The 24,733-nt window shown below is 48.2% G+C and overlaps 1 protein-coding gene across 2 annotated transcripts in view; it reads right to left on the reverse strand.

Moving 5' to 3' along the window:
* The window catches only part of LOC119404031 (proton-coupled folate transporter), a 93,118-nt gene that overhangs the window by 14,186 nt on the left and 54,199 nt on the right, over nucleotides 1-24,733 (reverse strand). For both annotated transcript variants that reach the window (XM_049419329.1, XM_037670657.2), the window contains exon 2: nucleotides 3,107-3,346. In XM_049419329.1, coding sequence (XP_049275286.1) covers nucleotides 3,107-3,346 — 240 coding nt within the window. The remainder of the gene's footprint in view (nucleotides 1-3,106; nucleotides 3,347-24,733) is intronic.

The raw sequence follows: 24,733 nt of genomic DNA on the forward strand, positions 1-24,733 counted from the left end.
GATGACATCATTTGTCGAGAGAAGAGGGAACAATTTCTAGCTGACTTTCAGAATGAATTGTAAATTCCCGATCGCGTGCTGCTCTATAATGTTTGGCTCACATGTTCTCAAAAGCATCGGCTATCGATCGGCAGCGTTTTCTGACCATGCTTAAAAGGTGCTGCAGGGCCCCTCCAGGTGTCAATTTCGACGAAGGGCGTGAATATACCTTTTGGGTGCAAGTCAACCACTATTTGTATTGGTTTCGTTACCTTCCTGGTGTACTTTTAAATTTCAATAAAAGTCGATATGCATATCAAACTGTTGCTGGAGGCTGGTGTATAGCTATAAATACACATGCATCTTGCTCCTAGGGATGCTGTTAATGAGATATGTAATCACCTTCCCTTTTAATGGTCTCGTGGAGTTTTGAGGGGATGTTCTCTTTGCCTAGCAATCATGCTGATTCTGTAGTGTTTATAGCAAGCACTAAAGTGGGATGAATTCTATAATTACATCTCTGCTAGCGCTGTACTTTGAAATAGTAAATTGTTAATTGGTTTTTTCCTTGTAATTTTTTTCATAAAATTGTTGCACTGTTTATACTGAGTGCCCTAGTGTTCGTTCAACGGGCGGGACTTGCATCTTGTTAGATTGTCATTATAGTATGTCTGCGTTGGAACAATTTTGGACTACGCCTAGGGCTCTAATCAGTTTAAAATCTCATCTATTAAGACATAAAGATAAGTGCTCACTCATTCTAACAATAGCATTATTTTTCTCCAAATACGTCGAGTACCATTCTTTGCGATTTAGAGGCTTAGTGCAATAAATTATGCGTATATCTAAGGCGCTTTCACCTGTTAAGTTTTATTTCGCAGAATACTTGCGTGTGAAAAAAATGAACAGAAGAAACGACGGAGGCGTTAGGTAAAATTGAGAGTATTTGTGCTGTGGTTAATAGACAACGAAAAGGCCTTCGACTCAGTAGAGACACCAGCAGTCGTGAAAGCACTGAGTCACCGAGGGTTACCAGAAACATATATAAGTACCTGAGCCGACATCCACAAAAGCTCTACAGCTGCCTTACGTCTCCACAAAAAAGCAATAGAAAAATGAGTAATACAAGGAGATACAATATTCGCAATGCTGTTCACTCATTGATCAGAATTATTTAACCAGCTATAGGAAATATATAACAGCGAAAAAGAAAAAAAGATGCATCACACAGAAAGACGCCCAGATATAGCGCCTGTTTCTGTGTGTTCCGTCTTTGGGGCTCTGTTTTATCTTTCCTAAGTACAAACCAAATCTCCCAAGCATCCGTTTCAGCTAAACGACTAGACTAGGAAGAAAGAGGAATAAATGTTAACGGAGAATATCTCAGCAACCTACGATTTGCATGTGGCATAGTGCTCCTTTGCAGCTATGGTAACGAATTAAAAAAATAATTGAGGACTTAAACCTAGAAAGTATTAAAGTGGGGCTAAAAATTAATATGATGAAGTCATAACCCGGCGAAAGAATTCACGAACAGAAACCAACCATTAGGATCGAATGTAAATTACTAACAGGGCAGCCTAATCACGAATAGGAAATTCACCGAAGAATAAGGATTGGAGCGCATGCGGCAGGCAATACCAAATGACAGCCAATCGGCGGCTGTCGTTAAAGCGAAAAGTATACAATCACTGCATACTGACAGTTCTCGCATATATGGCGCTGAAACATGGAGGGCAACAAAGAAACTAGAGAAAAGGTTAAGGACCACGCAGTCTACAACGGAAAGAAAAATCGTAGGATTGAGAAATCGAAGGATGGCCAACACTGGGTCAGGGAACAAACAGAGGTATTGGACATTCTATTGTAGTTGACACCAAGCGAAATAAATAGACCTTGGCCGACCACGTAATGCGTATAGGATAGAAAAGTGGTGGTCAGTTAGAGCAACAGAATGGTTACGAAAGGATGGTAAACGCAGTCGAGTAAGACACTGAGTTTGTGGGAGTGACGATCTTAAGTTTACAGGGACAAAACGATAGATACCTTTCTTGTTCGTAGGAAGCACGAGGAGATTATTTCACAACGTAACTCTCTTTGAGATGTTTGTAACAACAGCGAAACCTTTGGGACGCACGCTGGTAGGTTGAGGCAACAGGGCTGCAACCGTGACAGTCAAGACAGACTGCTAGATCAAAGCGTTGATTGGTGCGCAATATGACTCATTGTAAACCAGAAGAGCCTCAGAAACATCAAAAGCCCGTTGAAGGACACAGATTTCAGCGGAGAGAGGACCAGTAATGAAGACAATGACGCAGTTGCCCCCCTATTCGTTACCCAAGAAAAATTTACAGCGCGGAAAACAGGCAACGGGAGGAGAAGAGGTGACACAGACTCTCCTGTTACGTTTGTTGCATTTTTTCCGCACAGTAAATTTTTCTTGCGCAATGAGGTACCGACTGGGCAAAAGGTGCACGTTAACCCTTTGTAAAGACATGTCCTCATGGTGGCTATGCCAGTTGACCACACAAAACGAAAATGCCGAAAAGCCCACCGTCAGTTGGCGTAGTTATGAAAAGAGCGTATGCTTAGCGCGGTGTACAAGCTCATGAACACCGCGCTCCTTGACGCTGCCGGTTGGCTTCGTTGCCGTTTGATGTTTACTCTCAGAACGTTCGCACGCATGCGTACACGTCACACACAGTATGGTCAGCAATACTAGGAAACCAGAAGTGGGATTTGCTTTGGACCTCTAAAAAATATCGGCATCTGTCAAGCCCGTTGTTTAAATGGCGGAATTGCGAGTGGGAGCGTACCAAAAAAAATTTCACTGAGATCCACGGATCCCGGATACTCGCCGGAGTTTGGCTTAAAACGGCGTGTTGAAGTCGACAAATAAGTACTCCGTTTTTTTTTTTCTTTTTTTCCTTCTCTGTCCTCCACACCTTATGCATCGCTGTATACAATTTGCACGGTGCACTTATGCTTAATTCCTATATCACCCTCGCCATTTCAGACGTCTCTTTATGGTACTCTAGTGCAGAAAATAAAACGACAGCAAATGCCTCTATGCTCTCAACGGCGCGCATTGCGCAATCGTAAATAAAGAATAAACATCACCGCTTACCCATGTAGAACATCCACGGCTCACGCGAGAAGCCCTTGATGACGAGAAAAGCTGTCATGGAGAGGATACCAGCCATGGCCATCACCAAGTCGGGCAGCTTGAGCACGCGGCTGCCGACGCCGATGAAGAGGCCCGAGCACACGATATCCAGCGCCCCGAAACCCGCCGCCATGTTGGAGTACATGGCGACGCTCCAATGAAAGCGCCGGAGAGAGAAGTAGAAGGAGATGCTCTTGCCGGCTGCAAGGAAACGTGCTTAGCCTCTAATGACACCAAGGAAGACCGACTCATTAGTTAAAAAATACAAATCGTTACGTAAATATCAGCGCCAGCTATACACGACTCTATTATAGGGATCACAAAATGCAATATAAATTTGAATCCAAAATGCAATATAAATTCACAAAGTACAATATAGGTTTGAATCCGCGCAGTTCCGCCACATGTAACGGCTTCCTTTCCGCTACAGCCGAACAGTTCAGCTTAATAATATGCCAGCCAAGCTTTATGGTTACAGAACACAAGCATGTCAACTTTGCATACGGTGGAGCCTGCTCCTCCGGCTCCACCGTATGCAACGCACTCGGGGAACTAAGTTTATGCTGCGATGAATTCGCGCAATTGATTTTATACTATAAATAGTACTATCGAATTTACTATCGATAGCGCTATCGATACTTTTTGCTACCATCGATAGTTTGATAGTGACTCAACTATCGATAGTATCGATAGTACCCTCTGTTTGGGATATGGCGTCGAGAAGCCGTTGAAGAACTCGATACCGTCGAGGTGATTAAAAGAGGGCTTTATTTGACACTGAGTCAGACCATTAAGACCCTGCTAGTAGTTCTATGTCCCCGTTTTCTCTCGTGCTCACTGGTACTTCTTTGTCCTCTTCTGTCGGCTCGCTGGTGCTCGCGATGGAAACAACATTCCCGGCCGCGCAAATGAAGTTACTTACAGAGTTCCAGCGGGTATAGCTTTTGTATGGGCCTTGTCAAGATCACACCTCCCTGCTGTTTAACCTTGCACGAACGGACATGCCCATCTGAACTTCTAAAAACCTGAAGGATTCTTCCAAGTTTCCATAGTTGTCTAGGTGACGTCTCGGAATGTACGATAACGATGTCACCTTCCTTTAGATCCGTGGCTCGTTGATTGCCTGCGAAGTGTGCAGACCGGAGCTGCAGCAAATATTCTTTCCGCCATCGCTTCCAAAAATTCTCGGTTAGAAGCCTTCTGTAGGCATGTCGGCGAATGACATCCGATCGTCTCGAGTTGGCGTCAACGTCGACCGTGTCATATGGCATAGCAGTCAGTCGACGTCCAAGCAGTAGATCGGCTGGAGTCAAAGTGCACGGTTCCGCTTCGTCTGTCTCGACAAAGGTTAGAGGCCTAGAGTTGATTACTGCTTCGACTTCTGACAGCACTGTCATAATTTCTTCAAAGTTGAGGCATGCTCTCCCGAGAATCTTACGCAGCGAAGTCTTCACCGATCTTATCAGTCGCTCCCACCATCCACCCCACCATGGTGCATTGGGCACTATAAACTTCCAGAGAATGCCGTTGACGGTGAGATGGTTCGCGACGTCCTCTTCTTTGAAGATGTGACATAGGCGCTTTAAATCCGCTGATGTCTTTTGAAAGTTCCTCGCGTTGTCCGAATAGCTAACGCGGGGCAGTCCCCTCCGGCTGACAAACCGTCGCAAGCATAATATGAATGTTTCAGCTGTCATGTTGGAGACGAGCTCAAGATGAATTGCTCGCGAAACAGCACAGGTGAAAAGTGCTACGTAGCACTTTGCGTCGCCGTCTTGCGTGCGTGCGTGCTAGGAGCGGGCCTGCGAAATCTACACCAACAACCTCGAAAGGGTTTGTTGGCTCTATCCGGTGACTTGGTAAAGGCGCTGTTGGAGCACTTCCTGGTCTGGCGGCGAATCGTTTGCACACGTTGCAACTGCGTACAACTTTTTTCACCAAGACACGCCCGCGACAAATCCAGTAGCACTCTCTGAGCTGGGTGAGCGTCTCTCGTACACCGTTGTGTAGGACTTGCTGATGTGCTCTGATGACAACCAGACCAGAGTAATGATGCTTTGCTGGGAGAAGTATTGGATGCTTGACTGTTAGCGGTGACTTCAGGAGCGACAAGCGTCCACCGACTCTGAGAATTCCGTCAGCATCTATAAACGGGCGAAGGTTAGCAATGCAGGACGTGTGTTCCAGTGTCCGTCCGCGTGTTAGGCAGTTCACTTCTGCATGAAATTCTTGGTTTTGGACGTGTTTAACCCAGTAGTGCTCGGCCCGCACGACTTCTGTCGCAGTCAGGTGGCTAGTTTCTTCTGTTTTGTGTCGGCAGCGGTCTGTAAATCGAAACACCCAAGCTGTGATTCGCAGCAAGTGCTGAAGCTTGCTGAAACGCTCAATGTTTATAATTGGAATAAGTCTCTCCGTTGCCGTCACTACTTGAACAGCTGCTATCTCGCTTCTGGCAGCTTCATCCATGTCCGGTGAAATGATAGGTTGGAGAGGCCACTTCTCCACTGAACCGTGCAGCCAGTCAGGACCATGCCACCACACTGAGCTGGATCTAACTTTGTCTAACGTCACACCCCTCGTTAGTAAATCAGACGGATTCTCCAATCCTGGGCAATATCTCCATCGGGATGGTTCTGTTCTGCACTTGATGTCCGTGACACGATTAGCAACGAATTGCTTCCACCTCGTGCAGTCTCCTCGTATCCATGACAGTACAATCGTGGAGTCGGTCCACATAGTGTACTCAATATGAATGTCGTTGAGTGCACTGCTCACGTATGTCAGCAGTTTAGCGCCAACCAGTGCGCCCAAAAGCTCCAGGCGTGGTAGCGTCGCTTTCTTAATGGGAGCCACACGTGCCTTGGAGATCAGCAAGATGGGTCGTTCGGCCATGGTAGTAACGGCGTATATTACGGCTCCGTAAGCTGCTGGGCTGGCGTCGCAGAAGACATGCAGGTGCATTTCACTTGGAAACTTCCTCCTTCCGCCCAGATAGCGAGGAATCGATATTTCCTGCAGTTGTGGAAGCTGCCGTACTAGGTTTTGCCATTCGTCTCGTAGGTCATCAGGTAGTTGGTCATCCCAGCTTATTCCACGTGTCCACAGTTTTTGGAATAGTATCCGTATGGCAATGGTGTACGGTCCAACCATTCCGAGTGGGTCAAATATTCTCGACGTCGCCTGTAAGACGAACCGTTTAGTGTCAAGTTTCTCTTTCATAAAGTCTAGCAGTCGGTCGACCGAGAAACTGAACTCGTCCTTAACGGGATTCCAAGCAACGCCAAGAACTTTAACAGATTGCTCATGAAGCACTACCAGTTCTTGACTGGCAGACTCCTTCTGTCGTTCCAGTGCAACCATTAGGTTAGGTGAGTTTGTGGTCCATTTGCGTAGGACCATTCCCGCTGCTTTCATGATTTGTTGCGCTGCACGACAAAATTCTTCAGCTTCGTCTTCCGTGTCGGCGCCCGTAACCAGGTCATCTACGTAAAAGGACTCGGCCAGTCTTGTTGACGTTTTCTCTTTGACACCTTGCGTTCTCCTCACATGGTGAAGGATGGTCGCCGTGAGGAGGAATGGGCTGCATGTAGCTCCAAAGGGTACACGAGTCATCCTCCATTCTTGGAGCTGACTACCCATTAACTCACCTTCGGCAAACCACAGGAACCGAAAAGCGTCTCTGTCTTCTTTCCGTATGGATATTTGTAGGAATGCTTTCTCTATGTCAGCGATTACCGCTATAGGATGTGTCCTGAAACGCAGAAGTATCTTCCCAAGGTCTTGGTAGAGGTTGTCTCCCTTTTCAAGGCACTCATTGAGAGACTTGCATCCCTTGTCATGAGATGATGCGTCGGAAACCACCCGTACTTTCGTAGTCAACGCCTGCTCTCTGATGACTTCCTTGTGTGGCATGTAGTACAACTTGTCTGGCTCCGGAGGAACGTCATCAACAATTTCGGCGTGTCCCGCTCGCACGTACTCGCGCATGGTGTCGTCGTATGTCTGTAATAATCCCTTTTGCTTCGCTAGACGAGTAAGCAGCTTATGGAGCCTTGTCACAGCAACTTGCTTGTTGTCGGAAAGCTCGCATCCCTCCTTCCAAGGTAGCGCCACTTCATACCTTCCGTCGCAGTATGTTAGGGTGCTTTCGAAGTGTTGCATGACCTTGCTGACTTCATTAGGTATTTCAACTGAGTCGGATATGCCAAGGTGCTCCAGTTCCCAGAACGTCCGTAGAAACTCATCTGACTCGACTACTTGAGTCTTCAAGGCGCAAACCATCATTCTCGTTGTGGCACACTGTGATGTCAAGAAGGTAGTGCGTCCTTGAAACGTCCAACCAAGCTTGGAGTTCATGGCAATCAGTGAATCATTGTCCTCACACCGCAGGACTTCACCGGTCAGGACTCTCCACATTTGATCAGAGCCGATCAGCACGCTGATTCCACTTTGTGTGATCACTGATGCGTGTGCGAGTTCATCGGCTACGTCCCTTCCCAATTTCTTAAAAGAAGCGACGAATGAGACTTCCATTCTTGTTTCGTCGATGTCTTGGCAGATGTGCGGAATCTCAATGGCACTTAGCGAAACCTCCATGTCAGAAAACTGACTTCGTAAGCGAAGCTCCACTATTCGTCGATTTTCGGCCGCTTGGTTTGAGGCACTGGCGAAGGTGTTGAGAGCCATGTTTATGGATCCGAGGCATTTTAAGCCCAAGTGTCGTGACAACTCCTCGGTGACAAAGGTACGCTGACTGCCACCGTCGAATACACCTCGCACGTAGCGGCAGTTGTGATCGCTTACCGCCCAGGCTCGAAACGTTTGGAGGAAGACGCACGCATTGTATCCATCGCTGATTCGCCGTCGTCTCCCTAGTGATGAGCAAACTGTCGCACTTGCACCGTCATTCCGGGCGGCTTGGTGCGAGTCCTGTGGAATCCTGTCTGGGTCACACATACTCGAGGCATGTCGGCCTTTGCACTTCGAACACGAGATCCTCCGCTTGCAGTAGCGTGCCCTGTGGCCTTTCGTGGTACATCGGAAGCACCTTTTGTCACTCGACAGCACTTGCTTCTTTTGCGTCAGGGACATGTCGGTAGGACACGCTTCCGTGGAGTGCTGCTTGGATGAACAGAACGCACACATCTCGTTGTAGTGCTGATAATCACGAGTCGATTTTGTATGGAGAACAGATGACGTAGGCTGCTTCCAAGGCCGACTACGGGCTGGCTGGGTCGCCACATGTTGAGCCCCGCTGTCTCGTCCGCTGCTATCCTTATAGTCGCTTTTTTCCAAACTCTCCAGTTCGATCGAAAGGAGCTTCAGGAGACCGTCCAGCCCTGCGTTGTCCGCGGCATCATTCTCAGCTTGTGCGGCACAGGTACGGTGATACAGGACCACGACGTCTCGGGGTAATGCCCTAAGTATGACGTCGCAGAGCATCGACGAAAATGAAGACCGCTGCACACCCAGTGACTCCAGTCCTCGGATGTTCACGAGCACGTGGTCGTAGAGTTGTCGGAGGGCTCTTGTATCACCAGATGCTCGAACAGGAGTCAGCTGACGCAATCTTGCAAAGTATTCCTGCTCTTGGCGGGTCTTGTCCCCGAAGCGCTTCTGTAGTAGGTCTACAGCGTCCTTATAGCATGCTTCAGTCGTTGGAAGACCGGCCACCGCTGAGGCAGCGTCTCCTTTTAAAAACTGTCGCAGATAGTGGAATTTCTCCGTCGTAGTCAGGGTGACGTTGTTGTGGACAATCTGGAGAAACTGCTCCCAGAACTCCGTCCATTTACACACATCGCCAGAAAAGGGCGCGATCGTGAGCTTCGGCAGCTTGGCTCCCGTCCTCTCTGATGGTGTAGCGATCACATTGGTAGCCGGCCCCGACCCCGATCCCTCTTCTGCTGGTGTGCTTGAAATGCGGTTCCGACGGCTTATGAGCTCGGCGAGAATGCGCGTCGCGTTGTCTTCATACTCTAAAATTGTTTCGTACTCGGATTGGAAGTCCTCGTCCGTGATGACGCTCTCTAATTCGTTGTTGATCTTATTCAACTCATCGTTGTTCGTTTTGAGCCTCTCGTAGATGGAATCGAGCTGCTCATGCGTTGCGGAGTCGTTGCGAAGTAGGGCACTTGCCTCATTGATGATCCGGCTGTTCAAAGATCGTCGTGAAGTCCGCTTCGCCTTGAGCTTGTCCATTTCATCCGGGCAACTCGTAGCCGTCGATAGGTCTATCCCGGGTTGATCGGCACCAAATGTTTGGGATATGGCGTCGAGAAGCCGTTGAAGAACTCGATACCGTCGAGGTGATTAAAAGAGGGCTTTATTTGACACTGAGTCAGACCATTAAGACCCTGCTAGTAGTTCTATGTCCCCGTTTTCTCTCGTGCTCACTGGTACTTCTTTGTCCTCTTCTGTCGGCTCGCTGGTGCTCGCGATGGAAACAACACCCTCGATAGTTCTGCATCACTATTCTTTTAGCTAAACCCATGCAGAATTTCAGCTCAAACTTCAGATACAAGTGGTACATCGAATTAGATTCAGAATAATATTAAGTTATAAGCATTGCTATTTAACTGGCATCAAAGTCTGAGCTGTTTGTGGTGACGTCTCAACAAAACGTTTGAGCAATGGAAGGTGGTGCCATCTCTAACCGTCATCGTAGTGGCGCATTGGTTGACCCGATGCTTTGCGATGTCATCGCATAATCACGCGGCTTCAGCAATCACTCCATTGATTGCGGAGTTTGACAACGTTCTCGATTAGAATAAAGGGAGCAGTGCTAATTAACAGATACAGTCAAAAGAGACGTGAATTTTTTTTTTCGGAATTTAAACTGCGAAGTAATGAAGGATAAGAGAGCTATGGAATCTTTGCAAACGGCCAGTTACAACGTAAGAGGCTGAAACTTGGGAGGATAAAAACCTAAGAACCACGCAGCGCGCAGTAGAACACGAAATGATACGCGTAACGTTAAAAGATTCAAAGACATCAAAATAGGTAAAACAACAAACAGGGGTGGCTGATGTGCTAGTTCATATTAATTGAAAGAAATGGGTTTTGGCCGGCTACTAACGCGTAGGACAGCCACCCGGTGGTCAGTCAGAGCAACGCACTGGATACCAAGGGAACGAAAAAAAAAAGCTGAGGAAGGCAGCGAGTCAGATGGAGCGACAAAAGAAACAAGTGGCCAGGGATAAAATGGAGTCGACTCGCGCAAGATGGGTAAACTGGAGATAAATTTGGAGCAGTGATGACAATGAATGAAGAAGATTATCATTAAAACATTCCTTTATTGAAGTGCAAAAAAGGGGGGGTTGGGGGAGATCCCTATTTTGGGACTCCTATGACGGCCTCTGCAATAGCCCGGGCCCGACGGACGAGCACCCGACATACTTCGGGGGTGCCGTCGCGAAGGATGCCTACAAGATATCACATATTCGTGCTGCGAGCGGGAAAAATCTTTTAGGATAAGCTCCTTTGCTTACATAAAGATGTTGTTTGGCTAGTTGCTTCATCCTTGCTCAAAATGATAATGACGCAAACAAGGCTTGAATGCTTTTGCTCTCCTGATCTCTTTTCGCCTTTGATTGCGTCGCTACGATTTTCATCCCTCTGTTTTCACACGTAATCCTGCGGATAAGAAGAAAGCTTATTCAGGTTTCAGTGAATACACGGTACGATGTCATTGCGCGTTAAAGAACCAAGGGTGGTCGAAATTTCCGGAGCCCTCCACGACGGCATGCGTCATGATGATGCCGTGGCTTTACCACGGGAGACCACACAATATTATATTTACATTTAAAAAAAACGCACATTGTTTCCGCGTGAAGAAAAAGAAATTAAATAACAAACGCTCTCTGTTTCACAATTTCTCGCCAATGTTCTTTTAGTATACTTTTGTTGAAGTGACTATTCATGTACCGCATAAACAACTTATATATTCGAGGGTACTGCGTGCCAGGGCCGTGCTGAGGAATTTTTTTCGGGGGGTGTTTGTGTGTAGAACGGCTAACTTAGGCAACTGGTGATCGCTGTGAAGGTGTGCTAGTATATTAGTGTCACCCTAAAAGTTAAAGCATGAAAAAATTTCGGGGGGTGTCAGAACCTCCTCAACCCTTCCTTAGTTACGGCCCTGCTGCTTGCCAAAACCACGGTGTGATTACGAGAGACGGCACAGTGCGGACCGGATTAATTTCTACCGCCTGAGGTTGTTTATCGTGCGCTAAAATCTAGGTCCGCAGGTATTCTTCCACTTCGCCCCAGTAAAATGCGGCCGCCCTTGGAATCGAAACCGTGTCCTAAAGCTTAGCAACGAAATAGCTAAACGAGAATGATACCGCTGAGGGGAAAGAAATTCCAGCAGATCCCACGAACTGAGGGAATCGATTTCATGCGGAGCGGCGAATGCCTGCCTATGCTGCCTTATATATGTAAAAATTCTAGGCTCTGAAGTGCTCGCACATTTGACACGCAAGTTTTAGAAATCAGAGGAGAGCTATAGCGCAGTAGTCCAACAAAAAGTGCTTGTTATTCGCAATGCCCATAGACTGTCGCGCCACCGAGCGGAATTCAGGAGCGTCCTCTCGAGGAGGGTTAGTAGACGACAAAATGGCGGCACTATGCAGTCGCTCCCTTGTTCGGCTGTGCTAGCTTCAGTGTTAACGCGTTGGCAAGAAAGGAACACTATGACTTTGCATGTAGCCTGCATCAGTGAACAAACCGGGCCCTCCGTGACACGAGAAATCTGATTCGTTCTTGCGAGACGCGAAGTTTTCGTGAAAATACGTCGCAACTCGCGCTTTCAATGCTAGCCCACAGTGTACACATACTATCAGCTTTACGAGGCTTTCTGTAGCCACGTAGGTAAGTTAAATGTTATCGTCCGACATATTCAGTTGAAGCTCACCCTGTTTTACTTGCATATATAATTGGTCAATGTTTCTTGTAGTGCATGAGTCCCATAACACTGTACGCGGGAGGGAGGTCGCGCGGGCTCGCGATGTGCTCATGTATAACTGAGCGATCTCAAGTTGGCGATACATTAAATTAGGGCCTCTATCCTTTGTCAGCAAAGCGCTGTTACGAATCGTGCGAGCGACGTTTCAATCATTCGAGGACGCGTCTGCTCGACGCCTTTCGTGCAGCGAACGCTTTCCATCCACGCGTCCTTCGCCGGTGTGTTGGGTTTCATAGCCACCGCTGCGCCGCTTGTTTTTGTACGTTTGTTGATAGGTGGCAGCACACTGCAAGCGATTTGCTCGTTGACCGATCTGAGAGCAAAATGTTCTTCGCGCCCAGACGTCTCTCTAATTGTAAACGTGGTGACGCGGAGTGGTCGAAGTCGTTCGGCGGAGGAAATTCTTCAGATTGCTTTCAGCAGTGATGTTGAAAGAAACCATCTTGACGACGAAGATTTTTCACTGGACGTAGAAGACTGTGAAAGCACCGAGAGTGATAGCGACGATGAACCACCAGTTGCTAACTCACGACGAGCGAGTTGCACTCCACGTCCCCTCGTGCGTTAATGTTCTTTCACGCTCGTAACTCGTAAGTCACTTTGATTGTTGTACGTGGACGTGGTGAAGAAGTTAGAGAAGGACTGAGGGAAGACGAGGAAGATGAGGGTGTTCTAAATAAAGAACATGGCTGACACCATAGCCTAGCCCAACGTGTATTATTACAAATTGGCGCAGCCACGTATAGTTCCTGTGTGGACATTCAAGTCAAGATGTGGGTGGACTTCACCATTGGAGCAAATCAACGCGGTGGCATCTGGATCTTGGCTGCAACGCCTCAAGATGAAGAGGAACAAGCTATTCCGGAAGCAGTGAGCACTGACGAATTTGTCTCCTACATAAGCACTAGAACGAAGCTCACTCCAAGTGATTTAATTGCTAAAGGAGCTGTGAGGATCAATATGAAACTTCAAGATTATGAGAATTTCGTTCTGACTCCAGTTCGAAACTACGCGAAGCCCGCTACCGTTGCTTCGTCTGACAGCTCCGTCGAGCTGTTCAACAAGTTTCTTGCAATGCAACAGGAACAGAACAGGCAGCAAAATGATTTAATGCGGTTGCTTGTAAACGTGACCGAACGAATAAGCAGACCCAGTCTCGAACACGTGAAGCCAGACATGTTTGATGGAGAGTCTAGCAGTCCCGAGTCCTGGCTAACATTTTACGAATATGCATGCAACGAAAACTACTGGCACAGTGACGAGGAAAAAGTGAAAAACATGCGATTATTCCTCTCGGGAATAGCGAAGAGTTGGTATGAGTTGCGTGTCAACGCTCACAGCAACAAGCCATGGACAGAGTGGAAAGAAAGTTTTCTCAGCTCTTTTGGCGAGAACAAGGTGTTGCTATGGGACAAAGCAATCGCATTCAAGTACACGTCTGGATCTGCACTCAGCTATTTTTACGAGAAAAGGCGGTTGCTCCAGCTGGCTGACCCATCCTTGCCCGAGACGTCTGTGGTTCCGCTTATCATCCATGGTTTAAGTCCGGACCTCCAGAAGCAAATACAAGTGAGAGGACCCAAGACGGTTGAAGACCTTCTGCGGGGAATGCGAAACCTCTACCTCCAGGACCTAGGAACCCAGCGTCAAACCATGACACCTGCTGCAAGGTGTACAGGCACCACACGAGCTGACGAAAGACGCCCCTTTGCAAACTCGAAGTCTACCGCAACGCGTGTGTCATTTTTAACCGACCAGGAAGACTCATGCCATAATGAGGAGCTAGATGACGTGACAAAAAACTAAATAAAGAGGGTCTAGGCTTCCGCCCGATGACATCAAGAGAAGCTGTTTATTTGTCGCATACAAGTCTATTGTACATATCTGTTTTTGTTAATGGAAAGCAAAGGAGCGCGTTAGTTGACAGCGGAGCCAGCGTCACAGTCATAAATGCCAGTATTGTTGAGAGTGAGAAAGTAAAACAGGGACGACCTGTAGAAGTACACGGATACGATGGAAGGCGAGATGTTCACGATAAATGGACTTGTGTTACCATATCGTGTCTCGGAAACACTGTCGCTGCGCAAGCACTGGTATTGGACGGAGTGCCCTATGAATTACTCCTTTCACGTCCAGCCATCAGTGCCCTTCACCTTAACATCTACTGGACTGGAGAAGTGACTACAGAAGAAAAGCGCCACAGCCTCAACGCTTCAACTTCAACTTCACCTTCGAGGACTCTAAGGAAGCCATCGTCAGGTGAAGATGTGAAGACGCTTTACCCGGAATTGCTATGCTTGAAAGGATATCCTACGGCAACTACAAAGTTTGAGGTACCATTCAAGCTAGATGATACGACGGTGGTGAGAAAAAAGCCCTACAATATGTCAAGGGAGAAAAGAATGTGGCTTCAGAACGAGATCCAAAAGATGTTGGATGCACAGATCATTCGTCCATCCACATCTCCATTCGCGTCGCCCATCACCATTGCACCTAAGGAAGATGGAAGTCTTAGACTCTGCACAGACTATAGACAAATTAATAAGCAGACAGAGCTTTTCCCGTTTCCTATGCCACGTATAGACTCTATCATAGATGAAACGGGTGGATGCAGAGTGTTCTCGCGCATTGACTTATGCAAAGGTTTTTGGCAAGTTCCGCTATCTGAAAAATACAAGAAATATTCTGCATTCATAACGCCCTTTGAAATCTACGAGTATAATCGACTCCCATTTGGATGGAAGAACTCACCCGCTTGGTTCCAGAAGATGATGAATGACGTTTTGCGACCGTTTCTTGGGAAGTTTTGTAACGTCTACATTGACGATATAATTATTTATTCCCGCAACGAGGACGAACATTCAAACCATCTTGCTAGAGTACTTCAAGCACTTTGTGATGCCGAGCTCAAGATTAACGAGAAGAAGAGTGAGTTTTTCCAAAGAAAAGTTGTGTTTCTGGGTAGAGTATTTGATGGCCAAACCAAGACAACGAAACAGGAATCCGTAGAACGAATAGCAAAAATGCAGAAGCCGTATGACTTACACTCTTTGCGGGTATTTCTGGGTTTGGCCGGGCATTTTCGGTCGTTCATTAGAGATTATGCGACAAAAACTAAATGCCTCACAGAAATGACTAAGAAGAATGTTCCATTTCAGTGGACAGCAGAGTGTGATTCCGTTTATCACAGCCTTGTGAGCATCATTTCATCTGATCCAGTTCTCACTCTTCCAGACTTCAAGTTGCCCTTCGAGCTGAACACCGACGCTTCTTATTATGGCACAGGTGCAGTGCTTTACCAAAGAGATGCCGACTGTCCGCGGAGCCGGCAACAGAGGGTCGTCGGATACTATTCGTACACCTTCTCGAAAGCGCAACTTAACTACACGACTACAGAGAAAGAAGCCTTGGCAGTCCTAATGGCCGTACGCTATTTTAGACCTTACCTGGATGGCAGGAGCTTCACGCTCTTCACGGATCATCAAGCCTTGACTTACATCCTTAACCTCGCAGAGCCTAGAGGAAAGATCGCTAGGTGGGTGGCCGAACTCCAGCAGTTTACATTCGTGGTCCATCACAAGCCTGGGGAGCACCTAAAGGATGCAGATGCACTTTCGAGACTTGCGGTCATTCCTGATCAAGAAAACATCAACGCAAACCTGTTGTGGGAGGGAACTGAAGAACTCCAGTTCCTCAACGGAAAGTTCGCAGTCCCCGAAACAATGGTGCCTCGAATTTTGGAACTTTATCACGACTCCCCGCACTCAGGCGGACACGATGGCTTTTGGAGGACTTATCGCAAGATCCATCAACGTTTCCAGTGGAAACACATGAAAGATGACGTCCAGCGGTATGTTCAGTCTTGTCATCAATGTCAAGTTCACAAAGCCAAGTACCTTCAGAGAACGGACGAGATGGTCTTGCCTCAACACTCCGACATACCGTTTGAAGTTGTCCACGTCGATTTTGCAGAGCTCAAGAAAAAGGCTGCTGGAGTAGGAAGAACACAGTCTTTCCTAGTGGCAATAGACCAGTGCACAAGAACAGTGGCTGCACGGCCGGGAAGAGAAGACGCGAATAGTGTGATTGCTCTCTTGAGCCGTGAGATGTTTAAGAGTACAAAAGTAGTGATATCAGACAATGGACCAGCGTTTCTAAGCCAGCGTTTGCAAGAGTGGGCGAAGCAACGTGGAGTTACTTTGCGACGCTGCGCGCCGTACCATCCTGCAGGAAATGGCATGGCTGAAAGAATAATACGAGATTTGAAGCAGTTCATTTCCTGCAGGATGGTACGGCGCGCAGCGTCGCAAAGTAACTCCACGTTGCTTCGCCCACTCTTGCAAACGCAGTTCATTTCAGCAGTTCATTTCAATGTACCCAAGCTTTCAAGGCGGATGGAAATGCTGCTTGGAGGCAGCTGTTGCTCATCACAACCGATCGCACACTGCGAGCATCGGCTGTAGCCCGTATTTTGCGGCATTCGGAAAGGCGCCAGTGCTTCCTGCTGATCAACAGCTTCGCATTGCTGACCGCCTGCAATTGTGCGAAAAGCGAAAAACTTCGGAAGCGTACCAGCGATATCGGGAAGATATGAAGAGAAACTTCGACCGCCGCCACAACACGCGGATACCTAAGATACAGCTGAACGATCTGATACTCGTCAGAAAGGGCCTTCCCGGCACGAAGCAGGTGTATTTGGGACCTTATCGAGTGGTGCAGACTGCAGTGCAACAAGGCGTTCTCAAGAGGGTTGGTTACGTAAACGGTGACGGAGTGCTGGAGTTTGCGACTGTTGGAAACGTCTTCATGTATCATCCCAGGAGGGATGAGTCTTCAAAGAGGGGGAATGTACGTGGACGTGGTGAAGAAGTTAGAGAAGGACTGAGGGAAGACGAGGAAGATGAGGGTGTTCTAAATAAAGAACATGGCTGACACCATAGCCTAGCCCAACGTGTATTATTACAATTGTATTTATTGTATAATATCCTTGAGCGAGATCGAAATAAAAGCATAGTTCCTCTTGTGCATTGCATGTATCATAATTATTGTGGATATTATGGAGCGCCGCATGCCGCCAACACGCTCGAGCTCGACCAGCGAAGCGATATGGTTAGAGCGATGGATCGTGCAGTCACGGCCACAATCCACGCCTCTCGGCTAACTTCTTCGACGTTGCGAAAAGGACACGTGTGCATTCTTTTCAATATTCATATTTCGATTGTGCTGATCGAGCCTGCAACATGGGAGTGAAGTCAATTGCACACGGCTACAGTCTCAGCATGGCTGTGACACAAGCGCTACTGAATGGCATGTTAAATGCTTGTGTTCCGTTGAAGACGTAACTCCGCGTTTCCGACTGCGCAAGTAATGACGACTGTATCACAGAACACTTTTATGTTTGCAAGCCATCATCACGCGCAGCAGCGATGGCGCTACTCGTTGGCGGCCTACTACTGCGGCAAATCCGTCAGGCAGGCTCGGTACGTACTACCTCGGAGTGCCGTTCAGCTCATACGTAAATTCTAGTTCATACGGGTTTATGTAGCACGCACAGGATTTCGCAAAGCATCGTTATGCACGGTAACGGAGCTGAAACATAACCTTTCACTGCGCAGCAAATAATTAGGTGGCGAGTACTTAGCACTTTCCATGGTTTGGGAAAGTATTTTAGTCTCATATCCATTTCAGCGCAGCTCATGACTTCATCCGGTGAAAGTGGCATGGTCCGTACGTCCGCACGTCCTATCTGTTCCTATGCTAACAAACGGGTTGACCCTCCTCCTGGCGCCATGTTGAAAAGCACGGCGCGCCACCTATAGTTCGTGGGCATTGCGAATAGCTGTAGCATGGAACTCAGTGATGCCTCGATCTACCACGAAGCACCTCAACAGCCGGAACAGTCATATTGGCTCGGGACCATCCGGTTACGATACGTCACAACCCACGCGCTGACAGCATATATTCGACATATTTCACGGATGGTGTCGAGCCATCTGCCGCACTTGCCAGAACAACGGCCCCAGGTGTCGCTCTCCAAAGTCGTCAGCTCTCACCGCGCTTTGCTGTCATCGGGTTTCACACCCTCGGCGCGTTCGCCATCCACATTGTGGTGCTTACGTCAAACCGAAGTGCGCATTTCCGTCCCAGGAATCGGAAACAAGAAACACTTTTCTACCTTGGGCTTGAAGCAAGCATCTCTGGACTGTTTGCATCTAATCATGACACATCAACCTCACTTACAAACTTTGTCACCTGCGCACATCGACTGGTTAGGAGCTTGTTGTCCTGCGAGGTGCCGTCGATTATATCAAGCTGCAACCGGCTGAGCGATGGGCAGTATTCTGCGACTCAAAGGAGGCTCTACAATGTCTTTCGTCGGCACTTCGTCGCGGATCGTATGAACAACTTGTGTGGGAGACAGAAGAAATGCCTCACTATGAGATTGAAAAAGGACACAACGTTGTGTTTCAGTGGATACCAAGTCATTGCGGTATCTCCGGCAACGACCTCGCCGATGAAGCGGCCAGAAAAGCACACGGAGAGACAAGCTTTGTTTCTATTCCATTAACTACCTGATCGAACCCACTGGACCATCTTCGGACATGCGCCGTTGAGGGCGCGACATTGTCAACGTGGAGCGCCTTAAGGCCTACCACCCGCTCATAGTGACAAGCTGTTAGGTCGCCGGGCGGCTCCCTATTCCTACCCTGGATAATTATTGCGAAGCGATGGAACTCTGCAATGCGTCTCCCTCTTCAGCACCTTCTAGTGGGTCGTTCTTTTCGGCTCCTTTCTGGAAACACCGCTCGTGCGGGGATTCAGTGATCTGCCTTGACTAATAGCGCATCGCCGTCGAGTGCCGTCAAATAAACACCTTTACAAGTTACATATACACGATTTCCACTTGACCCTACTCTCGCTCCCGTCCTTCATGTAGCGGCCGCCTTATCTTTTGCCAATATTCCGCAGTATGTAAGCACCAAAGAAAGAGGGACAAACGAGTCCACCTCATCCGACACCGGAAAAGAATGACATCTATCATCGTCACGGTCGCCTCGTCACCGTGGAAGAGGCGGTACTTGGCCAATCCCCTGCGTTGGGTATGAGCCATCACACTGAGGCTAAGAAAAAGAAGAAGGCCGGGGCTTGGAATGGCGGCGCCCCTCGGGCTGCTCATCGCCTTCGCGGTGGCGTCCGCCGTCCTCCGTCAGGCGTCGGCGCAGAGCTCGTTCTACCGGCCAGACGGCGCCGACTACCACGGCGGCGCGGACCGAGCAGACGTGGACGACATTCCGGCAGGCAGCGCACTCGCAGTGCGCGCTCGTCCCTTACGGGAAGGCGGCCGCAGGGCGGCACAGGTGGCCACGCAGCTGCGATGCCGCGAAGACGCCTACCTGGAGCTGCGCTCCATGTGCGAGCGAAACCTGGACGAGATCATGCGGCTCTACACAAAGGTGAGCCACACGACGAAAGAGCGTGCTAACACGTGGTAACGGAGCAACATGGGACGAGCGCATTTGAAACCTTTGATGTAGAAATCTTTGATGAAGCCATGCCAACAAGCTCAAGTTGATACCCTCTTAAAGCACGTCATCCTGCCTGCGCGTCACGCCGATGGTGGCGCCGGCTTTTCCAGTGGTGGGCCTCGTGGCCAACACCGGTAGTTTTGTCACGTTGACAAGGAAAAAGGTCGATTACGAGCTCCAGGTATCCCTGTCAGTGGTTAAAGATGCAAATGCCATCTCGCAGGGTGACCACGTGCAGTCTTGCCAGCGGCTGCACCAGTACACGGCGTGCGTGGGTAAGGCGCTGAATCGCACCCGCTGCCATCGGCTGCCTGACCTGGCGATGCGCGAACGTCAAAGAATTCGGTCGAACGTGAATGACTACAACTGGAGCTGCTCCACAAGCAGCCGCCAGGAGTACGCGGCCACAGGAAACTGCGACGGGAAGGAGCTCATTAACCACCACATGAGGTGTGGATCGACTTTCCAGAACTTCGTGGGATCCATCAACGTCTACAAGGAGCAGGTACGACGGAAGGCTCATTAAGGTTTGGGGGAGCGGATTCCGTATCAGTAAAACTCAGAATGCGTGCAAGAAACTAAACTTTCAATTCTTCCTTGCGTAACATCTCTGATTTCAGTTAGGGTGATGATTTTGGCGAGTTTCCGTCTGTGTTTTTTGCAATGTTGGGAAACTTGATATGTATCCCAAAGTCGCCCATAGAATTGCTGATTACATAAACTAGGTTAAACAATGTGCTTCAAGAAATGTGTCCGAAAATCTTCAAAAATAAGGTAAGTGGAACATTTGCTCGCTGCCTTCATAATTACATTTTTTGTAGCGGCGGATATCTTACGATGGCTAGAGACACAGATTACTGCTGTACCTAAAATTATATTAATTAACTTTTTATTTAACGGAGCCAGGCGGTCGGGTCGAATGGAAGAATGGAAGTCCTTCCTACGAAGAACCCATTGCCACTTTGAGATTTCGGAAAAGCGGCCTCTGGTCATTATCGCGGAGTAATGAATTTCGACCAAGTTCGTCGCGGCAAAACCGAAACCGAAGCGCAGATGAGCGCGACAAGCAGATGACTAGAAGGACGTCGTTACTCACAACAACGATAGCGGCGGTGTTCTGCATTCGTTAATGCATGTGCGTCATGCGAGCTATAATCGCAAGCACAAACTGCACGACCACGAAGCGTAGTCGGCCGATGGTTGTTGTAATGACACTCGTTCAATCTGAAACTCTCAGCAGCGTATCATAGCTGCGCTATTTCGCGTTTCGTTTTCGCTTTCGCCGGCCAGATCTGTCAGATTTCATCACTCTGCTGAAACTATGAGCGTCCGCTTTTTGGCAATCTCAAAGCGGCAATGGGTTCATCGGAGAACGGCTCCAATTCTCCCGTTTGACCCGACCGCCTGTCTTGACTAATTAAAATGTTCATTATTTTACTTTCCTTACGTGCTCCTATAATTGATGTCGCTAGTCATGTTAATTTGTCTGTCGCCCAAAGAAAAGGTTATTCGAAGGCAGTGAGCGAAAAAAAAATCATCACCCTTACACTCTTTCGAAAGTGTTGACCAGCGAAGCTGACAGGGACGGTGTTTAGCACTGTGTTTTCCCCGCGGGTATATTAGACTGTTCCTGAACTATGTTTCTCATTTCTGTCCCGAGATCGAATCGCTGGATCCTCGTCCCGAAGTTGCCGCTTTCGAGCTGCTTCACGGCCGCGCTCTACTTGGCGGGACATGAATGAAGCGTATGCTAGTTTATTTTCAAGTTTATTGTCTAGATAAACGCTGCATGAAGGTTCCAGGGAGCCTTACATAAGGCAGCATAGAAATACTAGTAAACATAAGAGATACATAATACATTCAGGCCCGTAGGCAAAGAGAGGGGGGAAGGGGGTCTAGGGGCCTTGGCGCCTCCCTCGAAATTTTGATGGAGGAAGGTGTTTTTCCGGAATTAAATCATGGAAACAGGTAGCCCACCCCGCCCCCGTTCCCCGAAAAATATTCGTGGCTACAGGCCTGTATACATTGTATACATGTACACATACACATAGATCGGCAAAAAATGTGGAACTCACTCAGACTCCCTCACCAAGTACTTTTTGCAATTCGTTGCTATCGTTACTGATGAGTACTATGTCATCTGCATAGGTTGTTGAGCTGGCTGCCTGGGTATTTAGTTTTCCTGTGGCGGCAGACATGTGCACATGCCTTGAGACGCCAATTACTATAGCAACTAAATAAATTAAAATATTTACAGTCTTAAATATCGAGACAGGCGGTCGAGTTAACTGGGAAAATTTGGAGCACTTCCTGCAAAGACTAACTGCCGCTTTGAGATTTCCGAAAATTGGACGTTGGTAACTTTAGCAGAGTGATGAAGTCTAAGCAATCACGCCGGCGAAACCAAAACCAAAACGTAGAAGAGCCGCTGCCATATTCTTCTGCGACTCCCACATTGAGCGAACGTCGTTATATCCACCATCGATGGATTTCACTTCGTGTCTTTTGCGAGTTGCGCTTGGGATTATAGCACGTGTGTCGCGCACACAGAGTAGAAGAACTAACACCACTGCAATCGTTGGGGTGAACAGTGACGTCATTCAATAAGTCGCGCTCATTGGCGTTTTCATTTCGCTGTGAATTTGATCGAACTTCATTGCTCCGCAATAATGACCAAAGGCCGTTTTTTTGAAATCTCAAAGCGGCGATGAGGTTTATAATTAAGCATCTAAGTATAAGCATCAACGCTTATACTTTAACCTTGCGGCAACCGAAGTTACTCTTCCGCATATATAAATATATATATATATATATATATATATATATATATATATATATATATATATATATATATATATATATATATATATATATATATATATATATATATATATATATATAAAGTGTGGGTTGACCGTGCCTGTTCGCTACCGGGTCTTCGGGCCAAACAAACGTCTGCCCAACCAAGACCTCATACGTGGCGGAGGTTGCTCCCCCGTCCTCTACTCGTCCGCTCTACCTCCTGGAGCTTCGCTCTAGTCGTCGTTTGTGCCACCTATCCGGCAATATGTCACAGCACGAGCAGGTCGGTGCTGCTACCGTCCCCACTCTGACACCGCAAGCCACGCCTTCTCACGTCATAAACAGCCCCCAGAGCGAGCCTCATCTCTTCGCTGGTCTGCACGGAGATGTGGATGACTGGCTGGACGATTGCGAGCGTGTTGGTTCTGCTAATCGGTGGGACGACACCTGCAAGCTAACTCACCTCTCCTTCTGTCTTACGGCTGTGGCGAAGACGTGGTTCTTCAACCACCAGATTGACATGCCCGGCCGGGCTACCTTCAAAGAACAGCTGCGCCAAGTCTTTGGCACACCGGCCGTTCGTTCGGCTCTCGCCAAGAAAACTCTTGAGGCTCACAAACAACATCTCGGCGAGTCGTACACGTTCTACATCGAGGATGTTCTTGCGCTCTGCCGCTGTGTCAATGCGTCAATGTCAGTCAGACAAGGTACGCCACATTCTGAAGGGTATTGCAACTGTCGCATTGAATGCTCTTGCCATTAAGAATCCGGCTAACGTTGCTGAAGTTGTCACAACGTGTCACCGCCTCGACGAAATCGAGTCTGTTCGTCTACAACCGGACAGTGGCGAAACGCGTTCTACGGCGGACCCAGACCTACGAGGCATGATAACGGCACTCATACGCGAAGAATTACGATCAATGGTATTCTCACTGCCTACACTGTCCCAGTCAGCCTTCCGAAACGGGCTTGCGTGATGTCATCAGGGAGGAGCTAGCGTTCTTGGCCCACTCGGTGCACATTCAACCCGCTGCCTCTCGCCTCCTACCAACATTCGCGCAAGTTGCTGCCACGTCTTTAGGGAACACCAACTCGACGTTGCCGCCACCACGCGTCGGTTGCTGCACATCGAGGCACCCTACCTGCCACGCTTGCGCTTTGGCGGCTCAAGGGCATTGCGACGCGATGAATGAAACGTTCTGTACGCATTGCAATAATTTCATATGTGTCCGTAAGAATCTCACGGAAATATATGGCAAGTATATGGACCCAATATGGATTCCGTACGGAAGCACGTGGAATTATTGGAATGGCGTAGGGAACGTTTCATTAGGGATACTACAGGGAGACATGGCGTATATGGAGGTTTCGCTCTAAAATAAATATAAAACCCGAGACGCAAGCTCTTCCGCAAGGGGTGGTGGCAAAAAAGTTTGCAGAAACGCGAATGTTCAATCTGTGTTCAATGTGTACAGGGTTGAAGTGCATTTTGACAACGCTCACAACCACTGCTAAAGGATGCAAACGGCGCGCAGGCGAAGGCATGCCGTGCGGTGCGCGACTACAAGGACTGCGTGAAGCCCATCTTCCAGAACGAGGAGTGCCAAGCCAATCAGGAGCTGATGGACCGGCTGCTGCGATTCTCTCATACCGTGCTCAAGGAGTACAGCTCGGCCTGCAAGGAGCGCCGAGGCGGGGACGGCGAGTACCAGGTATATCTATCTATCTATCTATCTATCTATCTATCTATCTATCTATCTATCTATCTATCTATCTATCTATCTATCTATCTATCTATCTATCTATCTATCTATCTATCTATCTATCTATCTATCTATCTATCTATCTATCTATCTATCTATCTATCTATCTATCTATCTATCTATCTATCTATCTATCTATCTATCTATCTATCTATCTATCTATCTATCTATCTATCTATCTATTTGATTGACTCTGCAGCCCTTCAGGGGGTGATTGCATGAGAGATCGAACACACATGTCCGCACGATATTTTTGTTTTGTCTGTTATAGATGCGAAGTATCTTAAGGCGGAGCTCAATCCAGTGGTGGTGTGCGGCGTGACCACCCTCACTGCGCATGCGCATACCCTCTCCACACACCTCCTCTCCACTCCCCCTCACCATTCCCCCTGTCATCTACCCTCTCCCATTTCCCCTCTCCCCTTCCCCTCTCCACTTTCCCTCTCCCCTTCCCCCTTCCCTCTCCCCTACAACCGGACAGTGACGAAACGCGTTCTACGGCGGACCCAGACCTACGAGGCATGATAATGGCACTCAT

Source organism: Rhipicephalus sanguineus, chromosome 9 (assembly GCF_013339695.2).
Source record: "Rhipicephalus sanguineus isolate Rsan-2018 chromosome 9, BIME_Rsan_1.4, whole genome shotgun sequence".
NCBI lineage: Eukaryota > Metazoa > Arthropoda > Arachnida > Ixodida > Ixodidae > Rhipicephalus > Rhipicephalus sanguineus.